Raw genomic sequence first — 11,204 nt, forward strand, 5'->3', positions numbered from 1 at the left:
GGTCTGGGCGCGGCCTTGTCGCTTGTAGCCGGGCAGGGCCCCGGCCTGCCTGCCCCGGGCGTTCGGGAGGGCTGCTCGGGGACCCGGAGCGCCGGCTGCAGGCAGCGCGACCCGAGGCGGTTGCTGTGCATCTTTTCTCCCTGCAGGGCCTGAGGCCCGGTCACCCTGCAGGGACAGGGTCCGGCCGACGTTCGAGGAGGCCCTTGCTGGAGGGGACGCTGCGGCGCCCTGTTCTCCAGGTGGACCCGCAGGGAACCGCAGGGGTGCCAGGAGGAGGCAGCTGGCCGCCGACGCAGAGAGGGACGGATTCCTCCTCGGTACGTCCGTCGAGGCCCCCACCGGGGTGGGAGGAAGGCAGGGGAAGCACCTGTTTCTTCCCAGACTGTGTGTTTCCCCAGCTCCCGGGGTCAAGCGGCCCAGGCTGGAGGCGGTCAAGAGGCTGAACTTCGGGCAGGATGAGATGGAAGAGCCGCCGCTTCCCGACTCCCCTCCTCGGGACATCACCCCCCCACCGAGTCCCGAGGTCCCCGCTGAGCTGTGGGGCGAGGGGTGTGTGGCCTGGGGGTCGGAGAGTCTTGGGATCGGAAGGGTCTCGTGTTTCTGACCAGGTCCCAAGGCCTGGGCTGTGGGCCTGTGGGCGGGTGGGCAGCAGAGCGGGAGCCTGGCTCCTGGCCTGAGGGTAACAGGAAGCAAAGTGCAAGACAGCCTGGTCCTTTCCCAGGACTGTGGACCCTGGTGCTGACCTGGGGCTCAAAGGGGCCCCGCCAGCCCCTCGCAATCCGGTCCTGAGGCGACCCCCTGTCCTGGAGGACTACGTCAACGTGACCTCCACGGATGGTGACCGGGCCTTTCTGGTGCTCCGGGCGGACCCCGGGGGCACGGGGGTGCAGGTGGGTGCTGTGTGGCCATGGGGGTGTCTAGGCTGGCCACAGCCGCCCTGTGGGGTTGGCAGGCTTGGGGCAGCCCCGGAAATCATGTCCACACAAGGACTCCGGGGGCTCCTCGGGAAGTTCACTGGGCTTCCAGCCATCAGTTCAGGAGGGACTCTTCCTCTCTCTCCTTTCTTCTGCCCCCTCCACTTTCTTCTTCTCCCTCCTAGAGCTGCCCCTCCCTAGTGGCTTTTGCTCCTCCAGTCCTTAGTGAGAGAGGGGACTCCTCCATCTCTAGGCCGGCCGGGGCTGGGGGATGCCACCTCGGTCTCTGAGCATTGTTGGGTGGGGGTCATGGGAAACCCCATGACCGAGGAGGGTGTCCAGAGGTGACTGCTGCTCTCTCTTCCCCACAGAGCCCTTCCTTGGGCACCCAGTGGCGTGGACGTGGCCGCCTGGACCTGCTGGGTGTGTCTTTCGCTTCTCTGAAGGAGCAGGTTGACAGCGAGGTGGGGCCTGCTGGGGTTCGCTGGGAGGAGAGGGGTAGCTCTGGGGCGACTGGCTGTCTGAGCCATCCTGATCCCAACCCTTGTTGTGCGCAGCGGCGGCAGCGATTGCTCGAGGAGGCCCAGCGGCTCTCAGAGACACTGCACAGGTGACGTAGTGGGTCCTTTTGCTCCTGGAACCCCCGCCTGAATTCTGGGCAGGGGGTGATCCCTGCTCGGGTGAAGGCCGGGCGGCTCAGGGCACAATGCTCTCCAGCCTCAGGACAGAGGAGATGGAAGAGGAGACCCCTGAGGAGGTGCCGGCTCACCGCCAAGAAGACTCCCAGCATAGCCTCTGGGTGGATGAATTTGCGCCCCAGCACTACACGGAGCTGCTCAGTGATGATGTGAGGCCTTGCACTTGCTCAAGGGTGCCTGGCTTTCTTGTTGCCAGGAGGGGGAACTCAGGATCCAGCCAGATAACGTGTCACCAGGCCACAGCCCTGTTGGAACGGAAAGCAGGGCTCTGGTGTGCCTTGCTGAGTTGTAGATGGGGAAACTGAGGCAAGTGCAGGGCCGGCATGCTGCTGGCCACCTCTGACGTGGGCTGCGGATCCAGAGCACCCCGTGCCTGCGGCCTTTGTTTCCCTTCCTCTCAGCAACTGATGCCCCTGGGCGGGGTGCCCCCGGGGCTCCTGGAGGGGTCAGGGCCAGGGCTATGGGAATGAGGCCCCTGTGTGAGCCTCACTCTGCCACTCACCAGTAGGAAGAGGGGGCCACTTGTTACTCAGCCTCAGCATCCCCGTGTGTGCCCTCGGACAGCGTGAGGGGCAGGACGGGATCCTGGGCGCTGGTGGTCCTCCCAGGCAGTACCTCCCTTCCCGCAGTTCACCAACCGCTGCCTCCTCAAGTGGCTGAAGCTGTGGGACCTGGTGGTGTTCGGCCGAGAGAGGCCGGCCCGGAAGCCCAGGCCCAGTGTGGAGCCGGCCCGGGTTGGCAAGGAGGCCACCACGTCCAGCAAGTGGAAAAGCCACGACCAGGTGTTGGAGGAGTTGCTCGAGGCTGAGCTGGACCTGAGCCGGCGGCCCCGGCAGAAAGTGAGCCCCACCTCTGTGCACGGCGTGCGTCTCTGAGCCCAGGGGTTATACTCACTGGCCGGTGTCCTGGTACCTCGGGGGCCACAAGGCATGCGCAGTGTGCTCCTCAGTGTGGCCGAGGGCACGATGACGGGCTGGTGAGGGGAGTCAGTGATGTGACGGGAGTTGGTTGTTCTAATGACTTGGGTAAGGTCAGTGTCCCTCAAGGGCCCAGTACCTCCCGAAGGATGATTGTGGTGGACAGTGAGTGGTTTTGAGGGGTCAGTAACGGCTGTGGCCCATCAGGTCTCCCCATCACTTTCTTTATTCAGGGTTTTCTCTCTGAAATGCTCGTTCTGAGCCATGGGCATGCTGGGGTTCTCATTTGATGACGGTTGGGTGTGGGGTGATATGGACATTCCCTGGCACCACGCCTCATGGGACAGGATTATCAGCCTTGGTGGTTGGGTCAGATACTCCCCAACGTGGTGCAGGTTGCAGCCTGTCTTTGTGTCTTGGTTGTAGGTAGCGTTGCTATGTGGACCCCCTGGGCTGGGCAAGACCACTCTGGCCCACGTGATCGCAAGGCATGCTGGGTACTGTGTGGTAGAAATGAATGCAAGGTGAGTGGAAGGGACGGCCTGACCTGTGGGCCTCTTGTCTGTCCTGATCTGTCTGGTTGGATCTGGGACACTGGGGTCCTTGGGGCATGGGGATTTGGAGCAGTCATGTCGCAGGGTAGCCTCGAGGTGTCAGTGCAGCAGCTTGGCCCTGGGACATCACCCTGCCAGGGACACCGGCTGCTGCCCTGGCCGCGGCCACAGCTGCCCTGACGGCCCCTCCCCTGCTCTGTGGTTACAGTGACGACCGCAGTCCTGAGGCCTTCCGCACGCACATTGAGGCGGCCACGCAGATGGAGTCGGTGCTGGGCATTGGTGGGAAGCCCAACTGCCTGGTTATCGATGAGATCGATGGGGCCCCCACGGTGGGCCTCCTGGGTGCCTGGCCAGTGGGCAAACAGGCTGCCATCAACGTGCTCCTCAGCATCATTGACCGCAAGGGCCCGAAGGAGGCAGAGCTGGGGGGCCGGGCCACGTTGGCGGGTGAGGGGCGGCGGCCGCGGGCAGAGGGGGGTCTCTTGATGAGGCCAGTCATCTGCATCTGTAATGACCAGTGAGTAGGGTGGGGCAGGGTTCTGAAGGTGAGGGCCTGAGGGTGCTCCACTGGGCGGGGCTTTCACAGGAGGGCAGAGGGCCCCTGGGCTGGCACATCCTAGCCCCCACCTGGCCGCCCAGTGGATTTGAGGCCGGGATTTGGCATGAGGGTTCCCCCCACACCCTGTGCCCGTCTGCAGGTTCGCGCCCTCTCTGCGACAGCTGAAGCAGCAGGCTTTCCTGCTCCACTTCCCACCTACACTACCCTCCAGACTCATACAGCGGCTGCAGGAGGTCAGTGGGGGTGCGGAGGTGGGGCACAGGGCTGGGGCTGCATGGCTGACGACAGGGCAGGGTGGGCGTGACTCCTGTCATGGTCTCATCTTCCCCTCCCCACCTCTCTACACCCCTCCCCTCTGCCATCCAGGGCACTACCCTCTCTGCTGTTGCCACTCCCTTCCTCCCATCCCAGGTCCTGGGGTGAGGGTGACTGGTTCACTTTGATCTCTGGCGGTGCGTGGTCCCTAGTGGGGACCGAGATCAGTCACAGGATCTGTAGTTTTTGTCTCCTGTAGGATGAGAGCAGCTACTCACCTGTTTCTAGGGAGGAGGTGGCTACAGGGTGGAGCTCTGAGAGGGGGATGGATAGCCATGCTCTTGCCTCCTGCAGATCTCCCTCCGGCAGGGCCTGCAGGCCGACCCAGGTGCCCTAGCAGCCCTCTGCGAGAAGACAGACAATGACATCCGAGCCTGCATCAACACCCTGCAGGTGGGCGGGGCGGAAGCTGGCTGTGGGGGCGTGGGACAGGGGGCAGCTACCTCTCAACCCCCACCCCTGTGTCCAGTTCCTGCATGGGCGAGGCCAGCGGGAGCTGAGCGTTCAGGCTGTGCAGACCACGCGAGTCGGCCTCAAGGACCAGCGCAAGGGGCTCTTCTCCGTGTGGCAGGAGGTCTTCCAGCTGCCCCGGGCCCAGAGGTAGATGGGGCGGGCAGAAAGAGTGGGCGGGCCAGGCTCAGCCTGGATGCCTATGGTGCCCCCAGCCCTGGACATAAACCCTGCGTGTGCAGCCCCCCCCCCCCCGTTCTGCGAACAGAAACCCAAGGCTGCTTGGGCCCTGCTTTCAAGGCTGTGCCTCAGCCTCCCTCACTGCCGCCTCTTTGGGGCTGCCTCGAGTCGGGAGGGTGCTGCCCACAGGAATAAAGTGGGTGGGGGCTCCACTCCAGTTTCAGCAACCCTTCTGCAGGCGACGTGTGGGCCAGGACCCAACTCTGCCCACCCACACGCTTCTGCTGGGCGATGGGCTCACGGGGTTGGGGCACCGGGCTGCCGAGGCACCCCTGACCATGGCGGCACAGCGGTTCTACCATATCCTGCATGTGGCTGCCTCCTCGGGCGAGCATGAGAAGGTCGTCCAGGTAACTGCACGCTCCCTGAACCTTTTTCCAGGGTGCCGTGTTGGGGGTGCTCCCTTGTCCCCAGACAATGAACAGGAGGCAGTTCAGATAGTGCCAGGCTCTAGAAGAAGCAGGTGGGATGGGAATGAGGTGGGGCAGACAGGGCATCAGAGAGGCCTCGGGAACATGAGCAGCACAGAGGCCAGAGGAGAGGCTGGTGCTAGGAGGGGGATGGGCACCAGCATGGCAGGGGGCTGGGTGTGGGGATGGGGGCTTGTTTTGATTGATGGGATCACTGGCTACCAGATGGGAGGGGCAGTGTGGCAGTAGCTGGGGAGGCTGATCCAGTGGCGGGGGGCGGGTAGACTTGATTCTGGACATGAGCTGTGGGAATGGGGACGTGGATTAGAGAGCAGGTAGGGATTTTGGCCTGAGCAGGTGGCAGAGATGCACCCCTAACCTTGAAAGCCCGGCCTAAGCTGTCTCCCTAAGTAAGCCTCTTTGGGTTAGTGGTTAGGGATCCGTGTAGATCCAGAAACCCATGGTTGCAGAGGGCAGAGCAAGTGCGGGAGGGGAGGGGACGTCTACGTAGAAGGAGAGTGGGGCTCTGCCTCAATTCTGATGGACAGACTCCCTTAAGGGAGGGGTGGGGGTGGGGGTTCTTTCCTGCACATCCCAGGATCTTGGTCAAACCCGAGTGGGGGCAGCAGGTAGGCCTCCTGGCACCCCTCAGGGCCATGTGCGCACTCACATGTGGCTACTCAGGTGCTATCCTGAGTCCCCGGACTTGGCAGGGCAGATGGGCAGTGAAGGGTCCCTTGTGCTGTGGGGGGTCATGATGCTGGAGGGGCTCAGGGACCCACTACTCACAGGGCCTGTTTGACAACTTCCTGCGGCTGCGGCTGCGGGACTCCAGCCTGGGCACCGTGTGTACGGCCCTCGACTGGCTAGCCTTTGAGGACATGCTGGGCCAGGCCGCCCACCACAGCCAGAGCTTCCAGTTGCTGCGCTACCAGCCCTTCCTGCTTGTGGCCTTCCACTTGCTGTTCGCCTCCAGCCATGTGCCCAGGATCGCCTTCCCGAGTAGCCAGCAGGAGGTGTGCCCTGCACCCTGCCCCTCGCCCCTGTCTAGGCCTGGGATCCTGGGGGGTCCTGGCTGACCTGGTCCTGGTTTACCCTCCACCCCAGGCCCAGAACCGGACAAGTCAGGTGCAGAACCTGATCCAGACCCTGGTGTCAGGTATTGCTCCGGCCACTCGCAGCCAAACAGCGCCCCAGGCCCTCGTCTTGGACACCCTCTGCCCGCTCCTGGACATCCTCGTGCCTAAGCTTCGCCCTGTGAGTGCCTCACCCAGAAGGAGGGTGCGGCTTCCGGCCGGACTGGGTTCCTGGCTGTGCTCAGTGTTCCTACCTGTTACCTACCTGCCTGCCCGCAGGTGAGCACGCAGCTGTACAGCACGCGTGAGAAGCTCCAGTTGAGCAGCCTAGTGGGCACCATGCTTGCCTACAGCCTAACCTACCGCCAGGAGCGCACGCCTGACGGGCAGTATGTCTACAGGCTGGAGCCGTGAGTCTGCAGCACCTGGATTGAGGGTGGTGGGGGGCTGGGCCGGGAGTGGAAAAGCATGGCCTTGGTGAGGCGTGAGTCTCAGTTTCCCATTTGTCAGAGGTTGGCGGGAGTGTCGGTTCTAGCTAGTGACTGTGATGTGGGCCCCCAGGTTGGGCATAGGTAGCCCCAGGACCTGAGGCTTTTACTACAGAACCTCTCTGCCCCAGTGTTCCCCAGGAGCCCACCAGGGGTTCCTCGAGCTCCCTAGGGCTGTTCCCCTGTCCTGAGATGGCTGTGGGGATGGAGCGCGGGCCCTAGGGTCCTGCTGCCCAGTCAGGGCCCCAGTGTCTGGGATGCAGGTGTTTTCTCTGTGCCGATGGCAAGGAGGCAGTAATGGCGGTTTCTGAGCACGAAGCCCAGCCTGAGCCCCAGCCCTGCCACGTCTCATTCCCTCCCTTTGTAGCCCTAGGGAGGTCCCTGTCCTGCAGCTTTCTCGTTCTGGCATTTGGAGTCATTGTGGTGGGTGCCTCTGCTGCTATCACTACTGAGCAGGTGCCCGACTGTCTTGCCCCTCCCCCCCCCTCCCCGAGCAGGAACTTGGAGGAGGTCTGCCGCTTCCCTGAACTGCCTGCCCGAAAACCCCTCACCTACCAGGCCAAGCAGCTTATTGCCCGTGAGATTGAAATGGAGAAGATGCGGCGGGCAGAGGCCTTGGCCCGAGATGGGGACAGCCCCCAGGTGAGCCCACCTCTGGCTTGGGGCAGAGCAGGGCCTCGTAGGGTGGATCCTGCCCTTGGAATGGTCCTGCCCAGTCAGCTCTCATCACATCCACTTCCTGCAGGTGGATGGCAGTCCCCCCAAGGCCAAGGGCCCACAGGGGGCTGCTGGGGGGAAAGGGGCACAGCCACCCACCCCACGCAGCCATGAGCAGCGCCTGGAGCGCATCCTGAAGAGAGCAGCCCTGGAGGACCAGGTTTGGGGGCTGGAAGGGGGCACGGGGGTGGGGCTGTGTTACCTTGGTACAGGCTGGCTCTGAGCTCTGAGGGACCCACCTAACGGTCCAGTCCCTGCTGCTCAGCAGGGTCGGGTTTCACCTGGGCTCAGTTCCCACTTGGGCAGGAGGGTGGGTTCTGTTGGCACCTCCTGCCCTGGCCCTGACAGGGACCAGGCAACTGTGAGGGCGGTAAGGGGCAGAGGGGACACTTGCTGAGTGGGTCAGTACAGGGTGAGGGGAGGGGCTGGGAGAGGTGTCTACTCCTCGGCCGTGGGCCACGGTTCAGAGGTGCCACGAGGCCCATCCTCCCGGGGAGAGTTTTCCCTCACGGCAGGGAGTGTCCCGGATGTGTCTGTCCGTGAATCTGACCACCGCCCCCCCTGCAGACGGAGAGGGATTTCTTCGGCCGCGTGGTCATCAGGAGAGCAGCAGCCCTGAGCGCAGGTGTGTGGGTGTGGGAGCTGTGGAGGGGGGGGCTGGCGTCGGGCTGAGGACCAACCCTGTGGCCCCCACAGAGAACACAGCCCCTGAGATGGACGCGATTGAGCAGCGCATGGGCACTGCGGTGGGCAGGAGCGACGTCTGGTTCCGCTTCAAGGAGGGCGTCTCCAACGCTGTGCGCCGCAGTCTGCACATCAGGGACCTGCTGTAGCCGGTTCACACCAGACACCCCACTCCTCCATGGATACCCCGTGCTGATGCTCTGATTTACACCGCATGCCCCAGTGTTCATGACTGACACCCAGATCGACACCAGGCACCCCAAGGTCATGCTGGATGTCCCCAGATCCACACTGGACCCCTTGGTGTTGCTTTCTCTGTTATTTTTTATTTGGATTTTGAGAGGACATTATTAAAGCTGGGGACAGTGACACAGGAATGGCGTAGGACTTAAGAAGCAACAGGAGGGCGCCTAGGCAGGGCTCTCGGCTCACTGAGAACGGAAAGTCGGCGACAAGGGAGCCAAGGCCCAGCTGCTGTCAGCTCACTGGAAAGTCCAAGGACAGGGGGCCTTGGGGACAGGTTCAGGGGGTTCGCCCTGCCCGTTGTTCCCCTGGTTGCAGCCTCATGGGGCCCCTTAGAGTTTAGGAGAAGAGGGGAAGGAAAGGCGTTCTGGGAGCACCGGGAAGTCTTTATAAAAGTCACACCTTTACCAAGTTGTCCTCTTCACCAAGGCATGCGCCGGGGGTCTCACAGGATGGCACACTTGCCCTTCTCCACCCACGGGTTGTTCTTCATGAGGTCAGGGTTCAGGAAGGGGTCTTTGGGGATCCCCTCCTCGATCCACTTGAGGAGCCTGTGGGTGGGGAGATTGGGGTGAGCAGGTGGGCACCTGGCCCCTCAAGTGCTGCCCAGTGTTACACATGAGGGTCTGATCATAGCTTATGCAAATGAGCACAGGATAGGGAAATGAGATGCAAATCAACAGCTGGCTCTGGGTGGGGTGAGGCTGAGGCTGAGGCTCTGGGGTCCGGGGGACTCACTCAGGGATGCTCTTGGATGACATCTCCCTTTTGAAGGCCAGCTGGTACTTGAGGCTCTCAACCTCCTTCTTCATCTGGGGCACGTCCCACTCCTCCATGGGGTCGGGGGCTTCGGAAGTGGCCAGCCTGGGGCTGGAGGACAGGAAGAAGCAATGGAGATTCTAACCTGCAGTAGCCCCCGGACGGTCCCTCCCACCGATGAGACCCCCACACGAGAGGAGGGAGCCCTGTCCTTGCACATTGACAACCCACTGCCTGGGGAGGTCCCCAGGGGCTGCACTACCAGCCCCACAGGCTTCCCCAGATCCACACAGGCAGTACTGGGGTGCAGGGCCTGGGTCTGAGGCTCCACTAATGAGGTTCCATTAGACTGCCCTGCCCCCAGGGGCTAATTTGCTGCAGAGGAAACTTTCCACCCTTAGCTCTGCCTCCCCACCCAATCAAAGCCTCACCATGGCTGGGCCTCTGGGTTGGAGACGAAGATAGCAGGACCGGCACACAGCAAAGACAGGCTCCCAAGAGCCCACACCAGCCCCACCCCCTGTGAGGCCCGCTTCCCACTCCTGGTGGCAGAGGTGGAGCCCAGACCATGCAAAGGGCAGGACCCTGCCTGTGCCTTCCCCTACTTTGCATGGACAAAGCCCCCCCTGCGGGCACGTTAATCCTGGGGCTGGAGGATTTGACTGCATTTTGCATCTCTGGCTGGGGGTTGGGGTGCTGAGGATCTTGGAGGTCAGGACTCAGAACAGCTGCAGCCTCCTGCAGCCCAATGTCGCCCCTGGAACTTCACAAACATCGGCCCAGTTTCTGCTTGTGAACCAACCTGGCAAAGTCACAGGCTGAGGCCTCAGGAGATCCAGCGGTTGGGGGGACATGAGGGCAAGTTGCTCTGTAAGTCCCACCCCCACCAGCTCACTCCAGGGGCCCCTACTCCCCCCGCCACTACCCCCATCACTGAGGCTGGGAGCCAAGGGCCTGGCTTTCTTGATTGGGAGGGTGGGCAGGGGGTCCGCAGGCTGACAGGAGTGTGACCCTGCGGCCTCAGGCTGTCTCCATGGAGACGTGTGTGTGTGTGTGTGTGTGTGTGTGTCCTGGTCCTTGTGATTGGGGAGAGTGCACAGACGAGGGGAGGAGGGCGGGGGGGTGTCATGGGGTGGTCAGCCAGGAGTGAGGATGAGAGCCTGGGGAGCAGGGGATCTCTGGGGCAGTCAGGAGGGCTTTGCAGGCTCCTCGCCCAGAGACCCCAAATTCCAGCACCCCAACCCCCACAGCAGGCTCTCGTGGACAGACATGGGGGGCATCCCTGTTGGGGGACTGCAGTGTCCCTGTCCACGTCCCCCTCCTCCGTCTGGCCCTACCTGTGTGAAGGTGCTGCTGAGCCCGGCCTCAGTCCCACGCACTCTGCCCACCCCACAGCCCGCCCGCCCCCAACACAGTGCTTGGCGGGCACTGGGGGGCGGCGAGTGTTGATCATGGTGGGGGGGGGAGGAGGGACCTGGCTCCCCTTCCTGTAGGCTGCTCTGCCCCACCCGCCTGCACACAGGGGTCCTCCCCACCAGGCCTGGTCCCTTGGGACACTCAGGGTGGCTGTCCTCCGCCGGAAGACAGGCAGGGGCATCTCGTCTCTGGTTGGGTCTGTCCAGGTCAGCCAGTGGGACCTGGGCAAGTCTCAGAACCCTGGGCTTCAGTTCCCTGCTCAGCCTCAGGGACCAGTTCATCAGACTTACCTTGGGCGGTGACGGCGCGGGAGAAATGATGACAAAGTGACTGAAGCCTAAGTGATGGGCGAGTGAGCCTGGCACACAGGCAGAGCCCAGCAGGTGCCCGCCCACTCCTGCCACCTGGGGCCAGGCTCTGGCACCGCCCCTACCCTCCACCCGCCCTGCTCAGGGCTGAGCTGACCCTGGGGACTTGGCCTAGCCTGGCCAGCCCCCAGGGGTGGGGGATGCATTTCCAGGTCAGCTCTGGCCCTGGGTGATGCAGTCCTGTCCTGCCTTTCAATCTTCAGGGCAGACGCCATCAGGGCCAAGACTGCACCCACTTCTCTGACAATGCCCTGGGTGTGCGCACTCAGGGAGGTTGTGTCCCCGGGGTCATTGGGCGATGCAGGCGCCAGGCCGAATCCTGGATGTGCCCCCAGGTGGCAGGGCCCAGCTCCCTAACCAAGGTCTTTAAGGAGGCCAGAGCCCAAGGCTCCC

At 63.2% G+C, this 11,204-nt stretch overlaps 2 protein-coding genes across 2 annotated transcripts in view; one reads left to right on the top strand and one right to left on the bottom strand.

The window, feature by feature from the left end:
- CHTF18 (chromosome transmission fidelity factor 18) overlaps positions 1-8,394 on the top strand; it is an 8,850-nt gene extending 456 nt beyond the window's left edge. The window contains exons 2-22 of the mRNA XM_006766206.2: positions 147-317; positions 399-549; positions 722-890; positions 1,286-1,378; positions 1,472-1,524; positions 1,632-1,761; positions 2,242-2,451; positions 2,956-3,053; positions 3,292-3,415; positions 3,452-3,603; positions 3,785-3,878; positions 4,255-4,353; positions 4,430-4,560; positions 4,829-5,000; positions 5,852-6,076; positions 6,168-6,317; positions 6,416-6,546; positions 7,122-7,266; positions 7,370-7,501; positions 7,909-7,966; positions 8,038-8,394. Coding sequence (XP_006766269.1) covers positions 147-317; positions 399-549; positions 722-890; positions 1,286-1,378; positions 1,472-1,524; positions 1,632-1,761; positions 2,242-2,451; positions 2,956-3,053; positions 3,292-3,415; positions 3,452-3,603; positions 3,785-3,878; positions 4,255-4,353; positions 4,430-4,560; positions 4,829-5,000; positions 5,852-6,076; positions 6,168-6,317; positions 6,416-6,546; positions 7,122-7,266; positions 7,370-7,501; positions 7,909-7,966; positions 8,038-8,174 — 2,825 coding nt within the window. The 3' untranslated portion in view covers positions 8,175-8,394. The remainder of the gene's footprint in view (positions 1-146; positions 318-398; positions 550-721; positions 891-1,285; positions 1,379-1,471; positions 1,525-1,631; positions 1,762-2,241; positions 2,452-2,955; positions 3,054-3,291; positions 3,416-3,451; positions 3,604-3,784; positions 3,879-4,254; positions 4,354-4,429; positions 4,561-4,828; positions 5,001-5,851; positions 6,077-6,167; positions 6,318-6,415; positions 6,547-7,121; positions 7,267-7,369; positions 7,502-7,908; positions 7,967-8,037) is intronic.
- GNG13 (guanine nucleotide binding protein (G protein), gamma 13) lies at positions 8,332-10,835 on the bottom strand. The gene is made up of 3 exons (XM_006766190.2): positions 10,734-10,835; positions 9,007-9,138; positions 8,332-8,819 (listed from the first exon to the last, which is right to left on the bottom strand). Exons 2-3 carry the CDS (start codon positions 9,102-9,104, stop codon positions 8,714-8,716), a joined length of 204 nt encoding a protein of 67 aa, XP_006766253.1. The 5' UTR covers positions 9,105-9,138; positions 10,734-10,835; the 3' UTR covers positions 8,332-8,713.
- Between the last annotated feature and the right edge of the window lie 369 nt (positions 10,836-11,204).

The sequence above is a fragment of the Myotis davidii genome, unplaced genomic scaffold, assembly GCF_000327345.1.
Source record: "Myotis davidii unplaced genomic scaffold, ASM32734v1 scaffold100, whole genome shotgun sequence".
In the NCBI taxonomy this organism is placed as follows: Eukaryota; Metazoa; Chordata; class Mammalia; order Chiroptera; family Vespertilionidae; genus Myotis; species Myotis davidii.